The following is a 26,667-nucleotide window of genomic DNA, read 5'->3' as shown; positions in this document are numbered from 1 at the left end:
TGTTGGATTTGAAAAGGATGTCAGGGGCCGGGCTCGGTGGCTCAAGCCTGTAATCCCAGCACTTTGGGAGGCCGAGACGGGCAGATCACGAGGTCAGGAGATCGAGACCATCCTGGCTAACATGGTGAAACCCCGTCTCTACTAAAAAATACAAAAAAAAACTAGCCGGGCAAGGTGGCGGCGCCTGTAATCCCAGCCACTTGGGAGGCTGAGGCAGAAGAATGGTGTGAACCCAGGAGGCGGAGCTTGCAGTGAGCTGAGATCTGGCCACTACACTCCAGCCTGGGTGACAGAGCGAGACTCCGTCTCAAAAAAATAAATAAATAAAAAATGAAAAGGATGTCAGGGACTAGGCAGAGGGCATGTGCCTCTGAGCCCAGGCTACACCTTGGCACAGTGGCAGGTCCACTCACCTCGGGTAGCCCAGGTGAGGGCCCTGGGTCCCCCTGTCACCCAGGCTGTCCACATGGAATTCCAAATGTCTCTAAGAGACACCTGGGAGAAAGGACGTGAGGCTGCCACTTCACCGGGATGAGTTCCCACATCCCTCCGCATTGACCCACAGCTTCCTTACGGTCTTGTCTGTAGTTTGATCCTTTTAAGGGCCAGGCTAAACGCCTGTAATCCCAGCACTTTGGCTGATCATGAGGCGGGCTGATCATGAGGTCAGGAGTTCGAGACCAGCCTAGCCAAAATGGTGAAACCCTGTCTCTACTACAAAATATAAAAATTAGCAGGTGTGGTGGCGGGCGCCTGTAATCCCAGCTACTTGAGAAGCTGAGGCAGGAGAATCGCTTAAACCCAGGAGGCGGAGTTTGCAGTGAGCCGAGATCGCACCACTGCACTCTAGCCTGGGCGACAGAGCAAGACTCCGTCTCAGGAAAAAAAAAAAAAAAAAAAAAAAAATTGTTAAGAATATTTTATCCAGGTTCCTACTTGTTTTCAGTTATGGGGTTGGGGGTGGGGCGGGGGAGGGCGATGACCTGACGCAGTGTTACTGGATGAGGAGTCCGGTCTTGCTTTGCTTTCTGTGACTTTTCTGTCTGGTCACTGGTTCTCCCGCCCTCCTACGCGCACCCCCCTACTCTGACACTTTTGCTTCTCTCATTCTCCAGTTCCTTCCAATCCTCTTTCCCTTCTCTTTACTCCCCTCCCCCAGCTCAGCATTTCGGGTTTCCTGCTTCTTTCCGTTCGCCCTTCCTCCCGGGCAGCTGTCTCTGTCCCGTTCTGTTTCCTGCTCCCCCGCCCCCCAGCTCCTTCCCTTCCTCCTTTCTCTGCTGCACCTTCCACAGCTGCTCCATTCCTCCCCATCCTCGTCTAGTCCCATTCGTCGTCCTTTCTCTCCCTGGGTCACAGAGATGGCCCTGGGGTGGCCGCGCCCTGTTGAGGCAGGGAACGTTTCTGCTGCATGGCCAAGTTCCCAGGCCCTCTCCCTGCCTTGCAAAGGCTCCTAACCTGCTTCACGTCCCTGCTTCCTGCCCTGGTCTCTGGGCTGACGCCGTCTTAGGGGCGCCCCCTCCTCAGCTGGAGGGGCAGGGTCCTCTGTCCCCTACCACTTCCAATCCTCTCTCCCTTCTTTCTCTCCATATTGCTCTTCCACACTCCCACACCTCTTCTTTCCTTTCTGCTTCTCACTCGCTCACCCAGGCTGGGGTGCAGTAGTGCAGCCTCCACCTCCCAGGCTCCAGTGATCCTCCTGCCTCAGCCTCTCAAAGTGCTGGGACCACAGGTGCAAGGCACCATGCCCGGCCTGTTCTTTTCTCTCTGCCCTTTTTTGTATTCTTTTTTCCTTTCTCCCTTCCTTCTTCCCTAATGTCTCTCTCCTTCCCTTCTTCCCTTCCCTCCTCTCTCCAGCCCTCTCCTACCCTCCTTTCCTCTCTCCCGCTCCGCACCACTCCATCCCCTCAGTCCAGTCCGCTGTCTCTGCCCCCTCTCTGTTCTGTTTTCTCTCCCACCCTCATTCCCTCTCCCATTTCTTCTCTTTTCCCCTCTTCCTGTTCTCTTTTTCTCACTGTCCTCTCTGCTGCCACCCTCCTTTTTCTCACTCCGCTGTCCCCTCTTCCCCACTCTTCTCTCTCCTCTCTTCCTTCTAGCAGATTCTCTGGCGTTTCCTCTCCTCTCCCTCTGTGCTCCTCCCTCCTCCTCTCTCCATCCCCTTTCTCTCCTCCCTGCCACTCTCCTCTCTCTGCGCCCTTTTCTATGGTCTCCTCCTAGCTCTTTTCCTTCCCCGTTCCTGGCTCTCTCCTTTCTCTCTTTCCTCTTCTCTGGCTGGAGCTCCCCACTCCTTCATCCCTCCCTCTCCCTGGGCAGTCGGCCCCCACTCCCTCACCCCCTTCTCCTGGGCTGCTCCCTCCTTCACCCGTTTCTCTGCCTCCCTCTTCTCCCAGCTCACCAGCCATGACACCCACCCTCTACCTCTCTTCCTTCCTGTCCCTTTTCTCACTCCATCTTTCTTTCCCCTGTTTCGTCCTCTCTTTCCACTTCTGACCCCTCACTCTGTTTCCTTCTTTCTCCCTCCTCCTCTCTCCCCTCCCGCTCTGGCCATTCTTTCTTTCCTTTTTTTTTTTTTTTTTTTTTTTGAGACGGAGTCTTGCTTTGTCACCCAGGCTAGAGGAGGGCAGAGGGCAATGCAAGCTCCACCTCCCGGGTTCACACCATTCTCCTGCCTCAGCCTCCCGAGTAGCTGAGACTACAGGCGCACGCCACCACATCTGGCTTTTTTTTTTTTTGTATTTTTAGTAGAGATGGGGTTTCACCATGTCAGCCAGGATGGTCTCGGTCTCCTTACCTCATGATCCACCCACCTCAGCCTCTCAAAGTGCTGGGATTACAGGCGTGAGCCACCGTGCCCGGCTCTTTCCTCCTGCTTTTTCCTGCACTCTGTTCTCCCTCCTTTCCTCCCCCTTTCTCCTGTTTCATTTCCACCTCTTTTCTCTCCTCTCTTCTCTGAATCTGCCTCTTCCTCTTCTCACTTTCCTCTTCCTTCCCTGTCTCTCCCCCTTGGGTCTCTCTTCCTTCCCTCTCTCTGTTTTCTCTGTCTCTGCCCTGTCCTTTCCTTTCCCTCCTCTCCGGACCAGTCTCCTCTCCTGGCTCTCTCTCCCTCTCTCTCCTCCGAGCTCTCACTCAAACTGGCCTCCCTCCCGGGAGCCCTATCTCCTCCGTCTCCGGCTGGCCCCTGCATCCCTGCCTGGTGGGCCTTTGCCTCCCTCTCCCATTCCTGCCTTGCCTGCTCCCAGGTTTCCAGGTCCTGACCAGGAGGCAGGAGCCCACACCGATGCCCAAACAGGCTAGCCCTGAGCAGGGCCCCCAGGCCTGAGGCCCAGGAGTGGACCACCTTTCTGACACCCATTCTCTCTTTCTTTTCTATCTGGAACTCTGGACGCTGGCTGGAGGAATCGGGCTTGCCCTAGGCCCAGGAAGACGGAAACAAAGAAGAGGCTCACAGACAGGAAGCAACTTACCTAAAGACACACAGCACGTAAGGAGCAGGGCCAGGACTGGGTGGGGACCCTGGGGTTAACCAGGAATGGGCTCCTGAATCTGCTGATCCCTGGCCTCCTATCTGAGCTCAGTGAGCAGATGACGCATTTCTGCTCCATTCCACTCCTTCCCCAACGCTTCCTCTGACAACGTGAAGCACCTCAGCACTGGTGGGACCTCACCTGAATTCCATTTCAGAGATGAGAAAATCGGTGCCCGGTGTTTCTGAAGACCAGCAACTGCTAGGACAGACTTCAAAGGAACCCGACCTTGCCTGAAGGACCAACAGCGCCCCCTGCAGGACACTTCCCTCCATGGAGAGAAGCCACAGGGGCCGGCCTGAGGCATTCTGAGCGCGTGGAATCCTCTACCACCACCTCCTGGCAAAGAATGGAGCTGCAACCCAGTTGTATGAGACACCGAGAATGATCCCAACAAAAAGGAACAGTGACCTGAATGCCTGGGGGAGGAACAGGGGATACTGGGTGGAAGGAGGGGACAGGGAGAAGTTGTAACATTTTGTAAAAAAGAACATTTTTACTCCTAATCAATATATAAACATCATGCTCAGCAAACTTCTTGGCATGAAACTTCTGAACTTCACTTTTTTTTTTTTTGATGGAGTCTAGCTTTGTTGCACAGGCTGGAGTGCGGTGGCATGATCTCGGCTCACTGCAAGCTCTGCCTCCTGGGTTCCCGCCATTCTCCTGCCTCAGCCTCCTGAGTAACTGGGACTACAGGTGCCCGCCACCACGCCCGGCTAATTTTTTCTATTTTTTAGTAGAGACAGGGTTTCACCATGTTAGCCAGGATGGTCTCGATCTCCTGACCTCGTGATCCGCCCACCTCGGCCTCCCAAAGTGCTGGGATTTACAGGCGTGAGCCACCGCGCCTGGTACTTCACACATTTTCAAGTCATTCTACGGGTGGGTGGATTGGCTCCCATGGAAATGCAACTGGGACTGCACATGGGAAACAAAGGAAAATGGAATTTGGTTCACACAAACCTGTTTGGGAGATTGCATTACCAGGAAATGGGCCAAACTGAGTTTGTTTCCTTTGTAACAACATTGTTGTGCCTTGCTGACTGGAAGGTGGGTACAAGCAAAGGAGGATGGACTGACAGCTGAAGAGGCAACAGTAATTAGCCCCTGATCCTTACCAGGGAGTCTCTCTGAGGGGTTAAAGAAGCCTACAGAGGCCAGGGGTAGTGGCTCACACCTGTAATCCCAGCACTTTAGGAGAGCGAGGCAGGTGGATCGCTTCAGGTCAGGAGTTCAAGACCAGCCGGGCCAACACGGCGAAACCCTGTCTCTACTAAAAATACAAAAATTAGCTGGGTGTGGTGGCACGCAGCTGTAATCCCAGTTACTCAGGAGGCTGAGGTAAGAGAATTGCTTGAACCTGGGAGGTGGAGGTTGCAGTGAGCAAAAATCGAGCCACTGCACTCCAGCCTGGGTGACAAGTGAAACTCCATCCCACAAACACACCCGCCCCCCCACCCACCAAAAAAAAAAAGGAGCCATAGTTTCCAGTAGACAATTTGGGGTTAGTAAAGAATTTTGCAACATACCAAATGCAGTCTTGTATATTTTAGGATTGCTTGCCATGCAACAATATACTGGGAGCGCCTAAATGCCCACATGAAACCCTAGGCTGGGAAGAGGGAAGCTTCCTCAATGCCAGGGAGCTGATAACATTTTGTGGTGGCAGGAAATGGGAGGCAGCAACCCTCCTGGAGCATTTACCTTGCCAGGTGCTCTCACATCTTAGACCAGAAGTCACAAGGCTACGGTGAGGGTCCAGGAGGCAGAGAATGAGGGTTGAGTTAGGGTCAGGACAGTGGAGACAGAGAGGAGGAGACACAGAATGATGGGTTGGGACTTTATCCTGGGACAGGTGATGGGCCACGGGGAGGGTTGTGAGCAGGGGAGTAGTGAGGTCAGCTCTAGTGTCAGGAAGCCCTCCATTAGGGAGATGGACTGAGGGGGGATGCTGGGGGCTGGGAGGCCAAAGAGGCGACTGGGCTGATGGCCCAGTGGCAGAGGACAAGGCTTGAGCTGGGGCCAAGGCCATGGAGACAGACGTGAAGGGATGAGGCCAGGAAGAACTTTAGGTGCACAGGGGAGTGTGATTGGGACAGGGCAGTGCTCTGGTCCATGAGTTTAGGCAGGTGGTGGCACCACTCACTAGAACAAAGATCCCTGGAGAAGCACCTGATCCGGGCAGGTGAGAGGCACTGGCTCCTTTAGTGGCCCCTGAGGCACATCCTGGGGAAGGAGCCCCGGAGGCAGATCAAGACTCCATGAGTCTGGAGATCAAGGGTGGGATCTGAGCTGGAGATCAGTTGAGGAATCACTGAGGGACTGTCTGGCACCTCCAGGGTGGAGGGGTGGGGGAGACACCTGGAGTAGTAAGGGGGCAGCATGCACCACCATCACACACATATCCCTGTCCCCCAGGAAGGCGGGGCCCCACCGGGCCATGGCTTCCACACACACACATCCCTGTCCCCCAGCAAGGCGGGGCCCCACCGGGCCATGGCTTCCACACACACACGTCCCTGTCCCCCAGCAAGGTGGGGCCCCACCGGGCCACGGCTTCCACACACACACGTCCCTGTCCCCCAGCAAGGCGGGGCCCCACTGGGCCACAGCTTCCACACACACACACGTGTGCAGAATGATGCAGCAGAACAGGGGGATTCCTGCAGCGCTGCTTAGAACAACTCAAATCCAGCAGCGAGGGACCAACACAACACGCTCTTACACCAGAGATGGAATAAGATGGTACCTTATACCAGAGATGGAAACTGCCCCAGCTATGTCAAAAGGAGGTGGGGGAGAAGAGCAACACTTGCAAAGCTGTCTAAATGTGCATCTGTTTGTTTCTGCGGAGAGTATCTGCGGAATACCAGGGGACAGAAAACCCAGGCTGTCTCCAGGGAGGGGTGGGTGCCTGAGCCCGGAGTGAGCATACAGTTCCTCGGCGTGGATCCCACTGCATCTTTTGTCTGTTCTGGAGACAGGTTCTCCCTCTGGCACCCCGCCGGGAGTGCCGAAGCTCAATCGCAGTTCAGCGAAGCATCGAACTCCTGGGCTCAAGCGATCCTCCTGTCTCCACCTCCCAAACAGCTGGGACTACAGGCACGAGTCACCATGCCCGGCCAACCTACTCTATCTTTTGAGTTTCATACTTCATCCCTGGATACCCCGGTCAGTAAAATAAAATAGTGAGTGGGCTCCCCAGGGACAGGCAGACCTCAAAGAAACGCTGAGTAAGAACAGAACCCTAGGGGAGTCTGAAGGAACTCAGGCATTTCCCGGAATAATAACTCCGCCAGCCTGAAAGCAACTGAGTCTTACAGGGAAAGGATGTAATGAGGCTTATAAAGATCCCAATGCTCAACCCAGGAAAAAGAAGATGGCCCCCCAGTGCCGGGGCAGAAGGCATCTGCAGATCAGACACAGCGACCAGGACTCTGAGTTGTGAATACTTCCCAAAAAGTATCAGTAGGCCTGGCACAGGGGCTCATGCCTGTAATCCCAGCACTTTGGGAGGCTGAGGCAGTAGATCACCTGAGGTCAGGAGTTCAACACCAGCCTGGCCAACATGGTGAAACCTGTCTCTACTAAAAATACAAAAATTAGCCAGGTGTGTTGGCGGGCACCTGCAATCCCAGCTACTTGGGAGGCTGAGGCAGGAGAATCACTTAAACCCAGGAGGCGGAGGTTGCAGTGAGTTGAGATCATGCCATTGCACTCCAGCCTGGGTGACAGAGCGAGACTGTCTCAAAAAAACAAAACAAAGGCCGGGCGCGGTGGCTCAAGCCTGTAATCCCAGCACTTTGGGAGGCCGAGACGGGCGGATCACGAGGTCAGGAGATCGAGACCATCCTGGCTAACATGGTGAAACCCCGTCTCTACTAAAAATACAAAAACTTAGCCGGGCGTGGCGGCGGGCGCCTGTAGTCCCAGCTACTTGGGAGGCTGAGGCAGGAGAATGGCGTGAACCTGGGAGGTGGAGCTTGCAGTGAGCTGAGATCCGGCCACTGCACTCCAGCCTGGGTGACACAGCGAGACTCCGTCTCAAAAAAAAAAAAAAAAAAGCATTAGTAAATACTTCAGGAATCATGTAGGAAGAGTAAAGCAGGATTCACAGGGAATGAAGACAGAAAAAGCATAAGCTATCTCCTGCAGGTGGAGGAAGAAACACAAATCAGCAACGCTAAGACTATCTTCTTTATTAAAGCTACCAAAAATAGGCCAGGCGCAGTGGCTCATGCCTGTAATCCCAGCACTTTGGGAGGCCGAGGCAGGTGGATCACTTGAGTACAGCAGTTCAAGACTAGCCTAGGCAACTTGGTGAAACTCCGTCTCTACAAAAAATACAAAAACTAGCTGAGTGTGGTGGTGCACGCCTCTAATCCCAGCTACTCAGGAGGCTGAGGTGGGAGAATCGCTGAGCTAGGAGGTGATCACAGTGAGACAAGGTATCACCACTGCACTCCAGCTTGGGTGACAGAGCAAGACCTTGTCTCAAAATCAAAAAGAAGTGATGAAAGGGAAGGCAACGTCCCACCATGCACCACCTCCTGGTCTTGACAGTCGACTCACGTGAACCCATCACTTGTTCATAAGCGCGTTTCCCATCTGCCATCGTAATTCCATTTTAGTCGTGTGTCCCGAGATCATTCAAACCACAACCAGGAGAGACTGGGTGAGAGCATTCACTGGGGTGCTATTTATAACCACACAATGCAGGAGGCCAGCTGAGTGTCGATTTGGTGGCCAGTTTCATAAACTGCCACACGGCACAGCTGAGCTTCACACAGCCATGACGATGGGGACAGCCATTCCTTGGGTTTCTGAATAACGTATCAAGTGAGCAGTGAATTTCAGTCAAGGCTGTCTTGACTGTCTTGCCATCAGGACCGTCTTGCCAAAACAACAGTTGCTTTTGGCTGCTGGAAGCTGTAGCTTTTCAAAACGTTCACACATTTCAATGTATCGTCGATGTTTTTAAATAGACTTACAGAGAGGGCAGCGCACAGCCACAGCCCCTCGTAGCACCGCAGTCCAGGCAGGACGCTGGGCGGCGGGGGGCGGTGGGGGGGGGGGTTCTATTTACAGTGTCTGGCCTTTGACTTCACTAACTATTGGGTTTATTTTTTTAATCTTAAATCTTTTCCTTCAAGTCTGGAGGCCTGTGGAGGGCCTGTCACCCTAAAGGCAAGGATTTCTTGTCTGCACCAGGCAGACAAATGTCAAACCACGACCGCAGGCCCCGTGCTAGGAGTCAAGCCCAGAAGTCCCTGGCCATCCAGCCCCGGCTCTTTCATGCCTCTGCCCCTGATGAGGGGACCAAGGGTACCCTCAAGGGGACACAGAAGGGAGGCTGCATCCTAGTCCAGTGTCAAAGGGAGGAGGGCGCTGCAGAAGCCTGGACAGGACCACCTAACCCAGCCAGGAACAGGAGGGGAGACCACCTGGAACAAAGGCACAGAGGCGGGAGAGAAGGTGGCATGTTCCCAGACTGCACGGGCTTGGGGTGGGGGGATGTGAGTCAGAGATGGCACAGTGGCCGGGATCTCGGGCTCTATTCCATGGGCAGGGGGGGAAGTCCCTAGGGCTGCATGGGGCCATGGGGGAGGCGGGCGCAGGAGACACCAGCTCCCATGCCAAAGGCCCCAATCCAGCCGCTCGGCTGCCAGCAAGAAGGCAGAGGACAAGGAGCCTCGTGAGACGGGGGGGAAACGAGGGACCAGTAAACCCTTCTTGGGATGGCTGAGGACACAGGGGACTCCAGCAAAAAGGGAGGCTCCTGGCTGTGCAGGACGGGAGGCTGACCAGCCTGGGCCCTCACCGGCCACTACCCCCACCACCGCCCCCACCCCCACCCCCACCCTGGCCCCCAGTGTCCGGCGCTCCTGACATCATGAGGAACAGGACGACGGGAATGATGTACATCCACTGCAGCCGGACGGAAGGATGGACAGACAGACACAGAAAGAGAGAGAGAGGGGAAGGAGGTGAGTTTGGGCATCGCCCGCCCAGGGTAGGGAAGGTGGGGCCCGGCATGAAGGGAGGCCGCGTAAGGGGAGGGCGCCCAGGTCCCCTACATCACTACAGGTCAGGGAGGGCCAGTGGGGCGCAGGGAGGGGCAGGGGTCTCGGTCCTCACTCAGGCCTCTTGCGGCGGTGGCGCGGGCCCTGGTGCAGCAGGACGCAGGGCTGTGAGCAACACGGCCCCCCCCAGGATGATGTGCCACTGGGGAGGGAGGGAGCGCAGGTCAGGGCCAGCGGGTAGCCGTGGGGCCCTAGGGCCAGCGGGGAGCGGGAGGGCGCTCGAGTGGGCAGCAGGGCAGGGCCCGGCAGGCAAGGGCTCAGCCTCTGGGCCTCAGTTTCCTGCAGCACAGCTGTTGGACTATCCGGGCAGAGCGGGTGAGGCCCTCGGGTAGGGTGCTCAGCACGGCAGGGCTCAGCCATCCCAGCCTCAGCATCCTCCTAGCCTCCCTCGGGCCACGCCGGCCTCCTCGCTGGCCTTGTCCTGCCTGGGGTCCTGTGCCCCAACTAACACCAGTCTCCACACTCGAGGGACCAGAGGCCTGGGAGGAAGCCACCTCCTCTGGCCGTTCCCAGCCTCCCCACCCCATGCCTCAGCCTCCAAGCCCCCTGGACCCAGACCTGCTGCTGGCAGCACAGGCCCGACCCTCCTCAGTTCCAGGAGGCCTCCAGGACGCCCTGCTGCCCCCCAATGCCCCTCCCTGGGCTACATCCCTCCCGGACCCACTCCTCTCTCCTTCCTGTACATCCCCCTGGAGAATCTGCTCACCCCTCCTTTCTAAGCCTCCCTGGTTGCTTTGAAACCTCCACTGTTCCCTTCCTCTCCAGCCTCATGGCTCCAGCCTAGCTCATGCCGAGACCTTCCCCAGGACCCTGCACCCTAGAGCTGGCCCGACCTCCCCTGACGACACCTCCGTACCCTCTTCCTGCAAACAAGCCTCAGCCCAGGTACCAGGACACACAGGAGGCCTGGAGAGTGAGGGGCCCCCATACAGGAGGCCCGGAGGATGAGGGCAGGCCCGAGCACCACAGGGGAGTCTGAGTGGGAGCAGAGAGGGCCTAGCCAGGCGCCAGGACTGTCAGGAAGGGAATAGGGGAGGCGGGGGAGCCCCACTCACGTATTTGGCGAAGAAGGACTTCTGCTCCTGGGGGTTCTTGGCCTTCTGGGCCTGTTCCATCTCCAGGCGCTCGATGAAGGCCGCCGTCTCAGGGCTGGGGCGAGGGGAGAGAAGGAGAAGGGTGAGGCCTGGAGTCCAGGGACCCGGAGACCTTGAGGCCGCCAGGAAGGGCCGGGGCAGGTGGCAAGGGCGCCACAAAGGCTGTAGAAGCAGGCTCACCCCGGGGCTGTGGCAGGTGGCTGCAGCTGCACCGAGGTGTTGAACAGCTCCAGGTCCACATCTTCCACCTCATGGCCCCGGCAGCCCCCGGGGTGCGTCACCACCGACACGCCCACCACGTTGCCAGCCACGTCCACGTGCAGGGTCAGCTGGTCCGAGAGGTGGGACTCCACCAGGGAGCACTGTCGGGGGAGTGGGGTCAGCAGAGGTGGGGAGCCTGCTGCCTGGGCTCCACCCTAACCTCCCCCTGCCCCCGACCACAGGATCCCCAGAGCATCTTTCAAAACCTTCCCATGGCTCCCTGTCACCCTCAGGCACAAGCCCAAGCTCAACCGCCCCCACCCTGGAGTCCTCACAATGCTGTCCCCACAAAAACACCCGCTACCTGGACCGACCCCTCCAGACCAGGAGGCCTTGGAGGGCAAGGCCAGGTCCGAGTCTCCCAGGCCTCTGCGGGCTCCAGAAACACAGGGGTTCGAATGGTGGAAGCAGGACCAGGGTAGAGGGTAAGGACGAGGGAGAAGGGGGCTTGTCCTCAACACCAACTCACCGCAGGGACAAAGGAGGAGACGTAGCCACCAGCTTCCAGGCCATCCAGGGCCCCAGGTCGCCTCGGGACCCGGACCCGGTACAGGCCATTCAGGGCTGCCACATCCTGGGGACGGGAGAAGAGGGTGCTGGTCAGAAGGCTGGCGCCAGCCCTGGACAGGCTGTGATGCCCACCAGGCCTCCGCGAAGGCCCCTCTCCAGCCCCACCCGCCTCACAGCCCACACTCCCCAGGCTGGCCAACCTGAGTCTGCCCAGGACAATTCCTGCTGGGGTGGCCCGGCTGGTGGGTGAGGCCAGGAGCAGCTGGGACTGCCCCACCTAGGGGAGAAGCCATCACAAGGAGCGCAGAGCCCAGCCCAACGATGGAGTGGGTCCTGAGGACGCCTTCCCTGTGCCTGGATCCAGCCGCACCTGACATCCACCCCACGCCTGGATGCACCAGTTACACGCACAATAAATTCTGTTTGGGGGCAGCTGTGACAAGAGAATCATGTGGGCACCAAGCAGGAAGGCTGCTCAGGCAGACCTCGCCGCGTGGCCACCAGAATGAAGCCTGCACTCCCAGCCTCCCTCACAGCTACATCTGGCCGACGGGGGCAAGTGGGCTGTGCCAGCTTTTGCAAGCTTTCTCTAAATGCTGCTGCTCCTTCTGCCCCTTTCTCCCGCTCTACCCTGCTGCCTGGAGCCCTGGGGCCTCTCTGCATGACACCTACGGAGGATTGAGCCGGGCCCTGAGGCTGTCACAACACAGGGCGACAGAAGTGAGCTCCTGTCCAACCATGGCTATTTTAAGGATCTCTCTCTCCTCACAAGCAAATCTCGTCTAAGTAGTCATGAAACAGCTCAGCTGAATCTGGAAGAGGAGAGGAGCCGATTGTGTGAAACCTGCGGGGGGAACAGGGGGTCTGCGGGCAGAGGGAGCAGTGCGGGCAGAGGCCATGAGGCAGGACATTGTGCCTGGCGGCGCCAAGATGAACCGTTCCACCAGGGGCAGTCATCCAGGACAGAGGCTGAGAGTGGCAGGAGGTGCTGGAAGCCCACCTGGGCCTGGAGGGCAGGCTGCGGGGGACCAGCAGGGGGTGGCTGAAGAGACAGCTAGATACCCTCCATCCCCATCCACACCCAGCCCTGAGTGCCCCATCTCACCCGGAGTCGGCCCCGCTCCTCCTCGCTGAGCTGCCGCTGTGACAGGGACAAGGTACCATCCTGCTGGTTCCAAAGCAGCGAGCCCCGCTTCCGGAAGTTGGCACTGTCATCTGTGAGGAGCTCAGGCTCAGAGACGCCCCCTACCACCCCCCCGCCCATCCTTCAACTCAGGCAGGGGCCAGGAGGTCCAGCTTCAAATTTTGGCCTGCCTCCACCCGAGTGACCAGGTTCCCTCCCCATCTTGGCCCCCATTTTCCTATCTACAAAGTGGGGACACCTCCACCATGTTCTACCTCACAAGGCAACCCATAGCAGATGCATGAACCCCACAGCTCCCAAATCCTGCCTCTGCCTCACCAGGTGACCCAGGGACAGCCATATAACCTCCCTGAGCCTCACCTTCCCCAACTGCAAAATACGGACGCTGTGGAGTTCAGGAATTCTCAACTACCTGGCTCTGTCAGAAGCAGGGGAGCTGTTCACTGAGCAGATGACAGGGTCTGCAGAGGGGCACCAGCTTCAGGGTTTGTGCCCTCAGGTTCGGGGCTTCAGACTCGATTACTACACTCTGGGCAGCACTGACATCCAGCTCTGGGAACCTGGACGCCTGCGTCATGGCAATTTAAGCTTGGCTTTGAAGCTGGCTCCTGCTCTGCCACTCACTCACGATGAGACCTTGTGTGGTACCTACTCTGAACCCATTTCCTCTTCTGGAAAAGGAGGCTGACACGAATACCTACCACCTCACATGGCTGCTGTGAGGACATGTGAGTTAATACTTGCAAAGGGTGCAACCACTAATGCTGGGCACGTGGCAACTGATCGGGAAAGTCGGCTCTGACATTATTTTTGCCGTGCTGACCTTTCAAAAACTGAGATTTGTCTTACAGGCAAGGGGACATTTAAAGACAGTGTTTCTCTTTTTTCATGTCCCCCTTTCCCCCAACCTGGGGCAAATCTGTTAGTAAACGGATGTTAGTAAATGTCATATGACGGGAGGCACCCGGACTCCAAGTCTTGACTTCTCAGGGCACCAACGTTAAGAGAGGACGTTGCCTGACTCACCGATCTCAAATGAGTGCTCCAGCAGCAGCCCCACCGTGCCGCAGGCCTCGCCCTCTCGGCCTTCCGCCCCAGCCTGCACAGGACACAGAAGGCCCCAGCTGAGAACCATCCAAGCCCTCAGCATGGCAGTCACCCACAAAGTCCAGGACAGACAGACTGGGGTGGGCTGAAGGAGGAGCCTTATCTTCAGGTTAATCACTGCTGCTTGCCTCTATTTCACTAGAAACCACCCATTTCATGAATATTCATAATCTGGACTCCCTCACCCCCAGAAAACCAGACCCTACAAACATGCCTAACCTCATTGCCAAAGCAACTATCCCAAGGTCAATTCCAAGCCTTGCACCACAAATACTCATGAATTAAATGACACCCTCCCTCTCCCAAGGCTTCTTTTTCATGCTAGTATCCAAATGGCCTTCTTACCACCTGACAGCCCAAGAGCCAAGATGCAGCCTGAGTTCAGTCCCTATTAAGCATATTCAAGATTCATGCTTTCCTTTTCTCCAATCTCCAAACCTGCACATTCGTGCATATTCAGGAGGTAAAACTCCTCTCCACCTCCTCAAGAGCCCCCTCCCTCTCCTTATTTTCTTTTTCTGAGACAGGGTCTCGCTCAGTCGCCCAGGCTGGAGTGCAGTGGTGTGATCTCAGCTCACTGCAACCTCTGCCTCCCGGGTTCAAGCGATTCTCCTGCCTCAGCCTCCCGGGTAGTTGGGATTACAGGCACCTGCCACCACACCCAGCTAATTTTTGTATTTTTAGTAGAGACGGGGTTTCACCATGTTGAGCCGGTTGGTCTTGAACTCCTGACTTTAAGTGGTCCGCTCATCTTGGCTTCCCAAAGTGCTGGGATTACAAGCATGAGCCACCGCGATCGGCCTAATTTTTTTAATTAGTATTTTTTGTAGAGACAGGGCTCGCTATGTTGCCCAGACTGGTCTTGAACTCCTGACCTCGAGCAATCCTCCCGCCTCGGCCTCCCTAAGCGTTGGGATGACAGAAGAGCCACCGCGCCCGGCTTCACCATTCCTCTTTCATTTTAACCGCCCCGACGTGACTCTCCAAGATTCCACACCCCCAGCCCCGCCCCCTCATACATATTCCCGAGCCAGAGCCTTTCCAACAGGTGCTCTTGTTTTCCCTCCCAGTTGCTGCAACCCGGTGCACTGGCGAGGCCCCTCCTGCGCGTGCGTGACTGAGGCTTGGCTTTCCAGAGATCGCCCACCTCTTCCCTCTTAACCCTGCGCAGCCTCCTTTCGTCTGTAATTCACCTAAAGACCCAAGACCCGCGACATCCGTAGACCGCGCCCGCTATGCACAGCTAAAAATCACTCACCCCTCGCGCACCAGTCCCGGCCCGGCAGCCGCTGCCCCGGGCTCGACTGGGCGCTGCTACCGCCATCAGCAAGAGCAGGAGCAGCCGGGTCGCCCCAGCGCTGGTTGCCGCCATCTCGGCTCCTTCCCACCAGCGAAGCGACGGCTGAGAGCCACGAGCCGCGCAGCACGCCGGGAGAAACAGGCCGCATCCTGACGCCCGTGCGCCTGCGCTGGGCCCCAGCGCCTGCGCACTGGCGCTCGACCGCTCCTGGGGCCTGACGTCAGCAGGATGCAGCCGCCCCTTTAGCCTGATCTCCAGGAGCCGCCCCCTCCAGGGACGTCATCACAAACTGGGAGCCCGCTTCTGTGTGACGTCATAAAACCCGATCCGCATCATGACGTCACAATGCCCTAGCCCAGCCCCCTCATTTTCTCCCTCGGCTCCTTCCTCCGCTCCCGTCGGGCGGGGACATCGCGATAAGGCGGGATCGCGGCGCTAAGCCGGCCCTGGGTGGAGCTGGCAAGGTGGAACCAGGTGGGATGGCAGGTGAGAGACCGAGCCAGGCCTGGAGGGGTTGGACCTGGTGAGGGAACCAAGCAAAGGCTGGGGCCGGCAATTCAGGGACATCTGATACCCCGTCCTCTGCGCGGAGCTGTGCCGGGCCCTCCCGGCTGGCAGCCAGACACAGCCTCCCGGGATCGACGCCCAGACTTCGTCCTGCTAAAATGCCTCCTGGTTCCAGCCTCTCCCACGGGCCGTCGCAGACGGCTCCAACGCTACCTCCAGAGCGGCGAATTCGACCAGTTGCGGGACTTCCCCATCTTTGAGAGCAACTTTGTGCAGGTAGGGAGCCCCAGAACCCCCTCATCCCAAGCCTCGGCCTGTCCCTCGGCCTCCTCCTGACTTGGAAAGCCCCTGCTCCCCCATAACGTCCATCACGTGGGATTGCCGACTCCCAACTCCTACCTGACCTCTGATGCCCCATACCTCTAGTTCTTTAGATTCTTTGTGAACCTCTAACTCCGTTGCCTCAGTTTCCCTAACTTCACACCCATATGATTCTTGACCTTTAATTCCAGGATATCTGGCCCCCAGCCTGATTTTCAACTCACCTGGTTCATGACCTTTTCCCCTACCAAGATTCCTAACTTCTGATCCCTCCCCAGTTCTGCCGCCACATCTATTCTGCCCCTAACCTCTGATCTCTGGCCCCAGGTGACTCGGTTGGGAGAAGTTGCCAACGAGGTCACCATGGGGGTGGCAGCCTCCAGTCCAGCCCTGGAGCTCCCGGACCTATTGCTTCTGGCCGGCCCTGACAAGGAGAATGGACACCTGCAACTCTTCGGGTAACTGCCTCCACCTCAGCCGAGACCCCCTCCTCCCTCAGCTCCAGGCACCTGAGCCCCCAGCAGTACCTCCCCTCACTCAGACCACCCCCAGGGCCAGGAGCTGGCGGTGCTACCGGCCCTCCCTGAGCTGCCGTCTACATGGGAGAAGAAGGACAGAGCAGCCCTCAGGGGCCAGAAATCAGGGACTAGACAGACCTGAAGGGGACAGTCCTCAGCCATGCCCCAGCAGGGGTCAGGAGAATGACCATTTCCACAGGGCCTGCTCATGCCAGATGCCCCTGGCCCGTGCATGAGATCTCACCTCTGACCTCATATCTTCACATGGTGGGGTCCCTTAGCCCCATCCTCCAAAGAGCTAAACTGAGGCTCAGAGAGCTGGGAGCCATTTGCCCAGGGTCCCACTGTGGCTCCAGAGTGGGCCAGGATTGGAACGCCAAGCTTGTCACGATTGCGGATCTCACGGTTCTTGAGCCCTCCTGTGCCTCACTCCATACTCTCTTCTACGTCGTATTTTTTCATTGAAAAAGTAATGCAGGCCGGGCGCAGTGGCTCAACCCTGTAATCCCAGCACTTTGGGAGGCCGAGACGGGCAGATCACGAGGTCAGGAGATCGAGACCATTCTGGCTAACACGGTGAAACCCCGTCTCTATTAATAGAAATACAAAAAACTAGCCGGGCGAGGTGGCGGGCGCCTGTAGTCCCAGCTACTCGGGAGGCTGAGGCCGGAGAATGGCGTGAACCCGGGAGGCAGAGCTTGCAGTAAGCTGAGATCCGGCCACTGCACTCCAGCCTGGGTGACAGAGCGAGACTCCGTCTCAAAAAAAAAAAAAAAAAAAAAGGAAAAAGTAATGCAGACTGGGTGCGGTGGCCCACACCTGTAATCCCAGCACTTTGGGAGGCCAAGGCAGGCAGATCACTTGAGGCCAGGAGTTTGAGACCAGCCTGGCCAACATAGCGAAACCCTGTCTCTACCAGAAATACAAAATATTAGCCAGGTGTGGTGGCAGGCACCGGTAATCCCAGCTACTCGGGAGGTTGAGGCAGGAGAATCGCTTGAACCCGGGAGGTGGAGGTTGCAGTGAGCCGAGACCATGCCACTGCACTCCATCCTGGATGACAGTGAGTGAGACTCTGTCTCAAAAGAAAAGAGAAGAAAAAAGAAAGGAGAAAAGAGAAAAAGAAAAAGTAATGCTAACATACGAGAAAACAAGCACAAAATAGACAGCAGAAGCTGTTCCCTTCTCTCACCCAAGGCTCCTGCTCCAACTCCAGCTACAAACACTGAAATGTTTATGTGCCCATAGTACAGAAACATTCTGCCAGTAGCTTTCACTTGTTGTTGTTGTTGTTGTTGTTGTTCTTTTGAGACAGAGTCTCAACCTCAGCTCACTGCAACCTCTGCCTCCTGCGTTCAAGCGATTCTCCTGCCTCAGCCTCCCAAGTAGCTGGGATTACAGGCACCTGCTACCACACCCGGCTAATTTTTGTATTTTTAGTAGAGACAGGGTTTCACCATGTTGGCCAGTCTGGTCTCGAATTCCTGACCTCAGGTGATCTTTCTGCCTGGGCCTCCCAAAGTGCTGGGATTACAGGCATGAGCTACCATGCTTGTCCGGCTTTCACTTTTTTTTTTTTTTTTTTTTTTTGAGACGGAGTCTCGCTCTGTCGCCCAGGCTGGAGTGCAGTGGCACAATCTCGGCTCACTGCAAGCTCCGCCTCCCGGGTTCACGCCATTCTCCTGCCTCAGCCTCCCGAGTAGCTGGGACTACAGGCGCCCGCCCCTGCGCCCGGCTAATTTTTTCTATTTTTGGTAGAGACGGGGTTTCACCATGGTCTCCATCTCCTGACCTTGTGATCCGCCCGCCTCGGCCTCCCAAAGTGCTGGGATTACAGACGTGAGCCACCGCGCCCGGCCTGGCTTTCACTTTTTTGACCATATCTCACAGTTCATGAAAGAGAGATGCCAGACACAGTGACTCACACCTGTAATCCCAGCACTTTGGGAGGCTGAGGTGGGAGGATTACTTCAGGCTTGGAGTTCAAGACCAGCCTGGGCAACATAGCGAGACCCCCATCTCTACAGAAATCAAAATTACAAAGCTAGCCAGATGTGGTGGCACACACATGTAGTCCTAGCTACTGGGGCTGAGCCAGGAGGATTACCTGAGCCCGGGAGTTCCAGGCTGCAGTGAACTGTGACCACACCACTGCACTCCAGCCTGGGCAATGAAGTGAGACCCGTTCTCAAAGAAAGAACTAAAGGGAAGAAAGAAGAGAGAGAAAAGAAGGGGAAGAAAGTAAGGAGGGAGAAATAGAGGAAGGAGGGAAGGAAGGAAGGAAGGACAAACTCATTGTCTCACACATGCACACATGAAGGTCCACAGTTCTTTCTCTGCACTTCTGAAGTCCAAAAGATTGCTTTTGTAATTTGGTAGCCAAATCAGATTTTGACCTGCATGTATTCAAGATTACTTACAGCATTTATTAATCCCCCCTAAGTTAAAAACCTTTCACAAAGCAGTATTCTGACGCCAGTACAGTACACTGAGATATTTTCTCTTCTACACGATGCCTTTATTTTTGTTTATGTGTTGTAGAGATCGAATCTCACTATGTTGCCCAGGCTGGTCTTGAACTCCGGGCCTCAAGTGATCCTCCCACCTCAGCCTCCCAAAGCACTAGAATTACAGGCATAAACCACCGTGCCTGGCCTTTATTTATGTATTTATTTATTCATTCATTCATCCATTCATTCATATTTAATTTTGAGACAGTGTCTCACTCTGTCATCCAGGCTGGAGTGATCACAGCTCTCTGCAGGCTCAGGCGATCGTCCCACCTCAGCTGCCTGACCCTGTCTTTTTTTGTAGAGACAGGGTCTCACCGTGCTGCCCAAGCTGGTCTCGAACTCCTGGGCTCAAGCAATCCTCCTCCCTCAACTTCCCAAAGTGCTGGGACTATACGTATGACCCACCTTGCCCAGCCCCTTTTATTTTAAATGCTAACTGTATTTCACCAGAGATCTCATCACTCACTGAATCATGACCTGCAGTTGGAAGAACACCAATGATGATGCTGAGAGTGGCTTTGACCCTCTCATAAGCTCCTTTGGCACCCTAAAACCTCTTCCCAAATGAACACACCACTGAAGTGAGAACATTGAGCTTGCTCTGCAAATTTGGCCTCAGGACTCATCTCCTAGCCCCTCGCTTCTGTCTAACCAACTTCAGCCCTGAGCTATTCTGGGGCAGTTTCTGACAGGTATATATACATATAGATACAGAAATATATATACATATACATACACACATATATACATATATACACATATACATATATGCATATATACATATAAACGCACATATACATGTATACATATACATATATACACATATACATATATACACATCTATACATGCATATACATATATACATAATACATGTATATACATATATACACGCAGACACATACATATATACACATATATGTACATATACATATATGCTCATATATACACATATGTACATATACATATATGCGCATATACACACATACACACATATGCACATATATACATATATGCACATATATACACTTATATATATACACACATATATATGGATCCACCCTTTCTTTAAAAACAGCAGTAGAGGCTGGGTGTGGTGGCTCACACCTGTAATCCCAGCACTTTGGGAGGCCAAGGTGGGCAGATCACCTGATACCAGGAGTTCGAGACCAGCCTGGCCAACATGGTGAGACCCCGTCTCTACAAAAATACAAAAAATTAACCAGACATGATGGTGGCCACCTGTAGTCCCAGCTACTCGGGAGCTAGTCGGGAGGCCGAGGCAGGAGAATCACTTGAGCCTGGGAGTCGGAGGTTGATTTTTGTCCCCCAAATAGAAGAATAACAGCTGACATTTTTTTTTTTTTTTGAGAAAGAATCTTGCACTGTTTCCCGGGCTGAAGTGTAATGGTGCGATCTTGGCTCACTGCAACCTCTGCCTCCCAGATTCAAGCAATTCTCCGGCCTTAGCCTCCCGAGTACCTGGGATTATAGGCACCCACTACCACGCCCGGCTAATTTTTTGTATTTTTAGTAGAGATGGGGTTCTGCCATGTTGGCCAGGCTGGTCTCGAACTCCTGACCTCAGGTGATCCACCCGCCTCGGCCTCCCAAAGTGCTGGGATCACAGGTGTGAGCCACCGCGCCTGGCCCCAGATGGAAATTTCAAGTAGGCAGTTGTACATTTGAGTCTGGAGTTTAGGGGAGAGGACTAGTGGGAGACAAAAAGGAGACATGTGGCTGGAAGAAAGTTGGGAATGGACTCAAATTCAAGAGGCAATGAAAGTGGAAAGGGATTCCTGGGGCAGAGGGAGGCGTGGCAAGGTGGGGACCCCTGACCCCGATGGTGCAGGAAGACCCGACAGGGTCAGAACCTGAGTCTGCTGCTTCCTCCCACCCAGGCTGTTCCCCTTGAAGTTCGTCCAGCTCTTTGTCCACGATGAAAGCCGGTGTCAGCTCGAGGTCAAGTTGAACACCAGCCGAACCTTCTACTTGCGACTGCGCGCCCCACTCGAGACCCGAGACCGGGAGTTCGGCCAGTGGGTGCGGCTGCTCTACCGCCTGCGCTTCCTCTCCGCCTCTGCCGTGCCCTTCACGCAGGAGCACCAAGTGCTGGAGGATGAAGATGAGGAGGGCGATGACGATGAGGTGGAGGCCCAGAGGGAGTGGAAGGAGGTGAGGAGAGGGGGAAGTGCGGTGGGGCAGCAGAGGGCAGAGGGGAGGCGTCTGAGGACTCCCAGGTCTAAGAGAGGAGAGGGCTGGGGCCTGGATTCCTGGGTCTGAGGGAGGAGGGGCTGGGCCTGGACTCCTGGGTCTGAGGGAGGAGGGGCTGGGCCTGGACTCCTGGGTCTGAGGGAGGAGGGCTGGGGCCTGGACTCCTGGGTCTGAGGGAGGAGGCGCTGGGGGCCCGGACTCCTGGGTCTGAGGGAGGAGGGGCTGGGCCTGGACTCCTGGGTCTGAGGGAGGAGGGGCTGGGGGCCCGGACTTCTGGGTCTGAGGGAGGAGGGGCGGGGAATGGACTCCTGGGTCTGAGGGAGGAGGGGCTGGGGCCTGGACTCCTGGGTCTGGAAGTGGAGGTGACCCAGGGATATGGGGGTCTGTGGGTAGAAGCCAGCAGTCTCTCCAGGGCTTTGGTGCCCCTAGCCAAGGAGGCTGTCGTGTCCTACTTGGGAACATACACAGCCACCCACACCCATGCCCCAGCCCCTCTCCCCCTGACCTACCGGAGTGGGGTCTAGAGAGGGACAACCTGTGTCCTGAAGGAGTGGGGTCAGCCAGGCCCAATGTCCAGTTCTCTGTAGGGCCTTGGGGGTCAAGGTGGAGCAGGGGGTGATGCCAGTTTTAGAAGCTGGGGTCACTGGAATCTGTGCCCACTCTTGAGACACCTGGCTTCCCCTGCTATTCCAGTAAGTGCAGAGTCCCTCCCCACCCCCCACTCCCTAACTGCAGGCCAAGGCCTCTGAAACGAGCTCGCTCTCTCCCCAGCCCCAAGGCGTGGAAGCCAGACTTGACCCCAAGACCTCTGAACTCTGGGGACTCTGAGTCTTCCAGCATCCTTCAAGGTCACCGAATGACCAGAGATCAAAGTACCTTGCCTCAGGGCCAGGCAGGTGAGATATTAAAGTTAATAAAGGTCAACCCCTTAAGAACCAACAAGCAGGCCACGAGCGGTTTCCGCCGTCGTCGCCAAGTCCGCACAGCTGCCTCGCGGGAGTTCGTCCAGCACAGCTGCCTCCCTCTTCACTTCACCACGTCTAGCTCTTTGGGCCACTACCGGGGCCTCGAGGCCGCCACACTGACACAGCTGCCTCAGTAGAGCAGCCTTCTGGGTGTGGCCTGGGTGCGTCTTTGACTCGCTGCCACTGTCATCGCCCCCAGCCTGCACCCTCCCTCCCTCCCTCCCAGCAGCTCGCTGGGGCCGGCCTCCACGTGGGCTTGCGTTCACCTTGGATGCTCTGTGCTTGCAGTAACAACATGGCTGCCTCACTAAAGTAGCTCTTCCAAGAGGCCACCTCACCGCGGCCTGTGTGGACGCAGCTGCTCCCATCGCCAACCCCGGGGTCACCAACCCCCTGCAGGAGGAAGACGGAGCTACAGAGGCAAGAAGGACAGACACTCCAGGGTCCAGACAACACTGTTTTGTTCTCAGCAAAAACTCCAGAAAGAACACAGTCCCGGGAGGCTGGGGATTGGGGTCAGGACTCCGCCACCAACTGTCTCGGCAGGTAGGGGATAGGTCTCACTGCGGCACTGCAGGAAAACGAGAAAGCGGGTGAGCCAGGCCCGGGCACGCCTCCTCCTGGAGCCCCAGGCCCCTTTGGCTGCTGTGTCCACATGACCAGCTGGGGGACAGGATGACGGTCACCATCCCGCCGCATCCCAGGCCACTGTGGCTGGACAACCCAGGGTCACAGCGCGCCTGACTACTGCTATTCTGGATCCCAGATGGGGACGTTCTGAGCTGCTGGCTATACGCGGTCACTGGAATCCTGAGGCCGGGATTTTTCTGAACTGATTCAATAGTTAATCAGGGAGAGAGCAGAATATCAGAAATTGGGTGGGCTTGGAAGAGCAGTGATCGGGGGTGTTTTTGGGTTTTTTTGTTTTTTTTTTTTTTTTTTCTTTTGAGACGGAGTCTTGCTCAGTCGCCCAGGCTGGAGTGCAGTGGCGCGATCTCGGCTCACTGCAAGCTCCGCCTCCCAGGTTCACACCATTCTCCTGCCTCAGCCTCCCGAGTAGCTGGGACTACAGGCGCCGCCACCGTGACTGGCTAATTTTTTTTATTTTTAGTAGAGACGGGGTTTCACCGTGTTAGCCAGGATGGTCTCGATCTCCTGACCTCGTGATCCGCCCGCCTCGGCCTCCCAAAGTGCCGAGATTACAGGCGTGAACCACCGCGCCCGGCCTTGTTAGGTTTTTGAGACAGAGTCTTACTCTGTTGCACCAGGCTGGAGTGCAGTGGCACGATCTGAGCTCACTGCAGCCTCGGCCTCCCCGGTTCAAGTGATCCTCCTGCCTCAGCCCCCCAGGTAGCTGGGACGACAGGCATGTGCTACCATGCCCGGCTAATTTGTTTTTTTTGTATTTTTAGTAGAGCCGGTTTCGCCATGTTGCCCAGGCTGGTGTTGAACTCCCGGGCTCAAGCAACGCGCCTGCCTTGGTCTCCCGACGTGCTGGGATTACAGGCGAGAGCCACCATGCTTGGCTAGAAAGTGTCCTCTCTCAGCCTTTGTTAAGGGTCCCCAGCCACCCTGTCTGCTGGGCTGTCCTCAGAGCCAGGGGAGTCAGAGGTCAGAAGTCACCATCCGGGAGGGACTCTGGAAGTCCACATTGATGTCATCCTGCTCTGAGGGACACCGCTAGTGGCCTCTTTGCTGAGCCTTGACTGGCAGGTGTCTGACGGGCCGGAGCACAGGGTAGAGGAGCGGGGGAGTTGTGTTCCAGGAAGAGGGAAGAGCCTGTGCCAAGTCCCTGTGGTGGGAAAGCCTGACCAGTGTAACAGCCAACAGCCCAGTGTGGCTGGGACATCATGTGGGAAGAACCGGGGCAGGTGGGGCCGGAGGCGGACACACCACTGTGAACACCAGGCGGAGGGGCGCTGGGGTGGTGGGGAGCCCCCAGCGGGCTGGGATCAGGGCTGGGGCAGAGCAGCTCTGGATAGAGAGAGCTCTCTGGGGCCAGTCCAGGGGTGAAGGTGGGTGGCAGGTTGGAGAGACTGGAGACAGGGAGGCGGCTGGAAATGGAATCCGGGAGGAAGAGGATGTAGCTTTCGTTGGGGCTGGAGCTCTGGGACCGAGATGAGGGGACGGGGCAGGGAGAGGCAGGGGCAGGTGGGTGAGAGCATGGGGACAGGCTATGGAGGGGAGGCACTTTTGGGAGCTCCCACCACCCCTGGTCACTTCTGTTATCCATGTTTGCTCTCACTCTGTCAACCCATCTGCCTGTGGGGGCCCCGGTTCACTGGAGGCCTTGGGGACATTTGCTAAGCCCTTCTCACTCAGCCTCCCTCTTCCTTGTCCTTCAACTCTTTGGAAAAATCTGATTCCTGCCCAAGCTGGATCAGGGGCTCCCCCACCCCAACTCCTATGATGCCCTGTGCTGCCTTCAGGACAGCAGCTTCCCAGTCCTCCTCCCAGAGGGCGGGTCTCACTGTCTCCAGATCTCAGCAGTGCTCAGCCCAGGGCCTCTGGCCAGGCTGGCACAGGGCCCAAGCCACGGTCAGCCAGTGTTGGGGACGGCCACGCCCTCACCTCGGACCTCCAGCTTGCACTCAGCCAGCGCCTCGCCCAGCTCGTTGACGGCCAGGCAGGTGTAAGTCCCAGCGTCGAAGGGCGAGGGGCGGCGGATGTTCAGCGTCAGGACCCCCTGGTAATTGTTCATCAGGAACTTGGGATCTTCGCGGATTTCCATCTTGTTCTTCATCCAGACCACCTTCGGCTGTTAAAGAGTCAAGGGAGAGGAGGCCAACTTAGAGAGGGTCCCTGGGCAATGACAAAATGGAGCTCAGGAAGCAGATCTGGGTTCTAGGCTCTGCCACGCTCTTGCCGGACGTCCTGGGGTGAGTCACTTCTCCCTGACCCTCAGTTTCCTATTCTGTAAAAGCAGGTTGATAGTCCCTACTTCACAGGGTAATGGTGCGGTCTTCCCATTGCTCTCAGGACAAAGAGCTCACTGTCATGGCCCACAGGGTCCCACAGTCTTTGATCCCCATTACTTCTCTGCTCCAGCCAAACAGGCTACCTCGCTGTCGTTCAAACAGACCAGACAGGCACCCACCTCAGGACCCTGGCACTGGCTGTTCCCTCTTCCATGCTGCCCCTCCCTCCTTTTTTTTTTTTTTTAACCTATCCTTTAGGTCTCAGTTCACACGTCCCTTCATGGCCCCTAGACTGGAACGGAAATACCTATTTTTACACTCTGCCTGTGTTTCTCTCACACACTTGCCTCCCTTTATAATTGTATTTATTTTGTATATAGAGATGGGTTCCACCATATTGCCCAGGCTGGTTTCAAACTCCTGGCCTCAAGCCAGCCTCCCACCATGGCTTCCCAAAGTGCTGGGATTCCAGGAGTGAGCCACTGTACCCCGCCAGCTCTTTTTATTTTATTTTATTTTATTTTTTTTTAAGATGGAGTTTCACTCTTGTTTCCGAGGCTGGAGTGTAATGGCACAATCTCAGCTCACTGCAACCTCCATCTCCTGGGTTCAAGTGATTCTCCTGCCTCAGCCTCCTGAGTAACTGGGATTATAGGCATGTGCCACCATGCCTGGCTACTTTTTAGTATTTTTAGTAGAGATAGGGTTTCTCTATGTTGGTCAAGCTGGTCTTGAACTCCTGACCTCAGGTGATCCACCCGCCTCGGCCTCTCAAAGTGCTGGGATTACAGGTGTGAGCCACTGCACTCGGCCTTTTTTTTTTTTGAGACAGAATCTTGCTTTGTTTCCCGGGCTGGAGTGCAGTGGCACAATCTCGGCTTACTGCAACCTCCACCTCCTGGGTTTAAGCGATTCTCCTGTCTCAGCCTCCCAAGTATCTGGGATTACAGGTACTCACCACCGTGCCTGGCTAATTTTTGTATTTTTTTTTAACTAGAGATGGGGTTTCACCATGTTGGCCAGGCTGGTCTCAAACTCCTGACCTCAGGTGATCTGCCCGCCTCGGTCTCCCAAAGTGCTGGGATTAGAGGCTTGAGCCACCGTGTCTGGCCCAGCCCTTTATAATTTTATATTATTTGTGTGACTCTGGGCAAATGTCAGTCTCCCTCAACATACAGGAAATTTCTTGTTCGAATCACCCAGGTCATTGAAAGCCTCTGAAAATGTTTGTTGAAAGAATAAATGGAATGAATAAATGAATGAGAGCATGAAAGAGTGCTGTAAATAAGCAAATGGAGTGAAGGAATGAACTGAGTAAAGGATGGATTGGTAGGTGGATAAATGAGTGGAATGAGAGACACGAATGAGTGGAGGTAGTGAATAAAGTACACAGAGATGGAGATGGTGAACCAATGAATCCATGGTATGCCTTAAGGGGGCTAAAGCGAAGAACCTACAGCCCAGACCAGAAGCTGGCAAACTGTTCCTATAAAGGGCCAGATGGTGAATATTTCGGGCTTTTTGGGCCCTGTGGTCTCTGGGTCCGGAACATGAGCCACGCACATTTATTTACATTTTGTCTGCAGTAGCGTAAACAAAACATAAACAAATGTGCATGGCCCGTGTTCCAATAAATCTTTATTGAGAGAAACAGGTGGCAGGTGGATTTGACCCATGGGCGATGGTTTGC

The 26,667-nt window shown here is 55.8% G+C and overlaps 3 protein-coding genes and 1 long non-coding RNA gene across 6 annotated transcripts in view; 2 read left to right on the top strand and 2 right to left on the bottom strand.

Moving 5' to 3' along the window:
* The first annotated feature begins 2,677 nt into the window (after positions 1-2,677).
* Positions 2,678-4,055, top strand: LOC112613389. The gene is made up of 2 exons (XR_003116945.1): positions 2,678-3,478; positions 3,679-4,055. It is a non-coding gene; the product is annotated as an uncharacterized LOC112613389 (long non-coding RNA).
* A 4,138-nt stretch (positions 4,056-8,193) lies between these two features.
* EMC10 (ER membrane protein complex subunit 10) lies at positions 8,194-15,240 on the bottom strand. 3 transcript variants are annotated; one of them, XM_025367103.1, is made up of 8 exons: positions 14,982-15,167; positions 13,643-13,715; positions 12,578-12,687; positions 11,432-11,536; positions 10,882-11,063; positions 10,663-10,756; positions 9,663-9,749; positions 8,194-9,452 (listed from the first exon to the last, which is right to left on the bottom strand). In XM_025367103.1, the coding sequence occupies exons 1-7, from the start codon at positions 15,093-15,095 to the stop codon at positions 9,663-9,665; spliced, it is 765 nt and encodes a 254-aa protein (XP_025222888.1). In that variant the 5' UTR covers positions 15,096-15,167; the 3' UTR covers positions 8,194-9,452. The 3 variants fall into 3 exon arrangements, 2 of the variants coding, with proteins under 2 accessions (XP_025222888.1, XP_025222887.1); XR_003116869.1 differs by lacking the exon at positions 9,663-9,749 and having other exon boundaries at positions 14,917-15,240; XM_025367102.1 differs by lacking the exon at positions 9,663-9,749.
* Positions 15,241-15,251: 11 nt separating this feature from the next.
* Positions 15,252-22,027, top strand: FAM71E1 (family with sequence similarity 71 member E1). Its single transcript, XM_025367101.1, is given in 7 exon segments — positions 15,252-15,369; positions 15,372-15,509; positions 15,706-15,806; positions 16,130-16,156; positions 16,158-16,309; positions 20,782-21,055; positions 21,866-22,027. Coding segments are annotated over 7 exon segments (867 nt in total). The 3' UTR covers positions 21,923-22,027.
* Positions 22,028-22,503: 476 nt separating this feature from the next.
* The window catches only part of MYBPC2 (myosin binding protein C, fast type), a 35,194-nt gene continuing 31,030 nt past the window's right edge, over positions 22,504-26,667 (bottom strand). The window contains exons 27-28 of the mRNA XM_025367580.1: positions 24,631-24,817; positions 22,504-22,630 (exon numbers count right to left, since the gene is read on the bottom strand). Coding sequence (XP_025223365.1) covers positions 22,620-22,630; positions 24,631-24,817 — 198 coding nt within the window. The 3' untranslated portion in view covers positions 22,504-22,619. The remainder of the gene's footprint in view (positions 22,631-24,630; positions 24,818-26,667) is intronic.

This window comes from Theropithecus gelada, chromosome 19, assembly GCF_003255815.1.
Source record: "Theropithecus gelada isolate Dixy chromosome 19, Tgel_1.0, whole genome shotgun sequence".
Taxonomy (NCBI): domain Eukaryota; kingdom Metazoa; phylum Chordata; class Mammalia; order Primates; family Cercopithecidae; genus Theropithecus; species Theropithecus gelada.
Note: the sequence above shows the minus strand (reverse complement) of the source record. Positions and strands in the feature narration are given on the sequence as shown.

Bases quoted from the DNA above. Each gene is read 5' to 3' on its own strand.
- EMC10 (XM_025367102.1), bottom strand. From the start codon at position 15,095: ATGGCGGCAACCAGCGCTGGGGCGACCCGGCTGCTCCTGCTCTTGCTG. The intron at 13,716-14,981 runs GTGAGTGATTTT...TGTCCTGTGCAG, and splicing joins CCGGGACTGGTGCGCGAGGG to GCTGGGGCGGAAGGCCGAGA. The intron at 9,453-10,662 runs GTGAGTGGGGCT...GTCCGGCTGCAG, and splicing joins AGTCCTTCTTCGCCAAATAC to TGGATGTACATCATTCCCGT.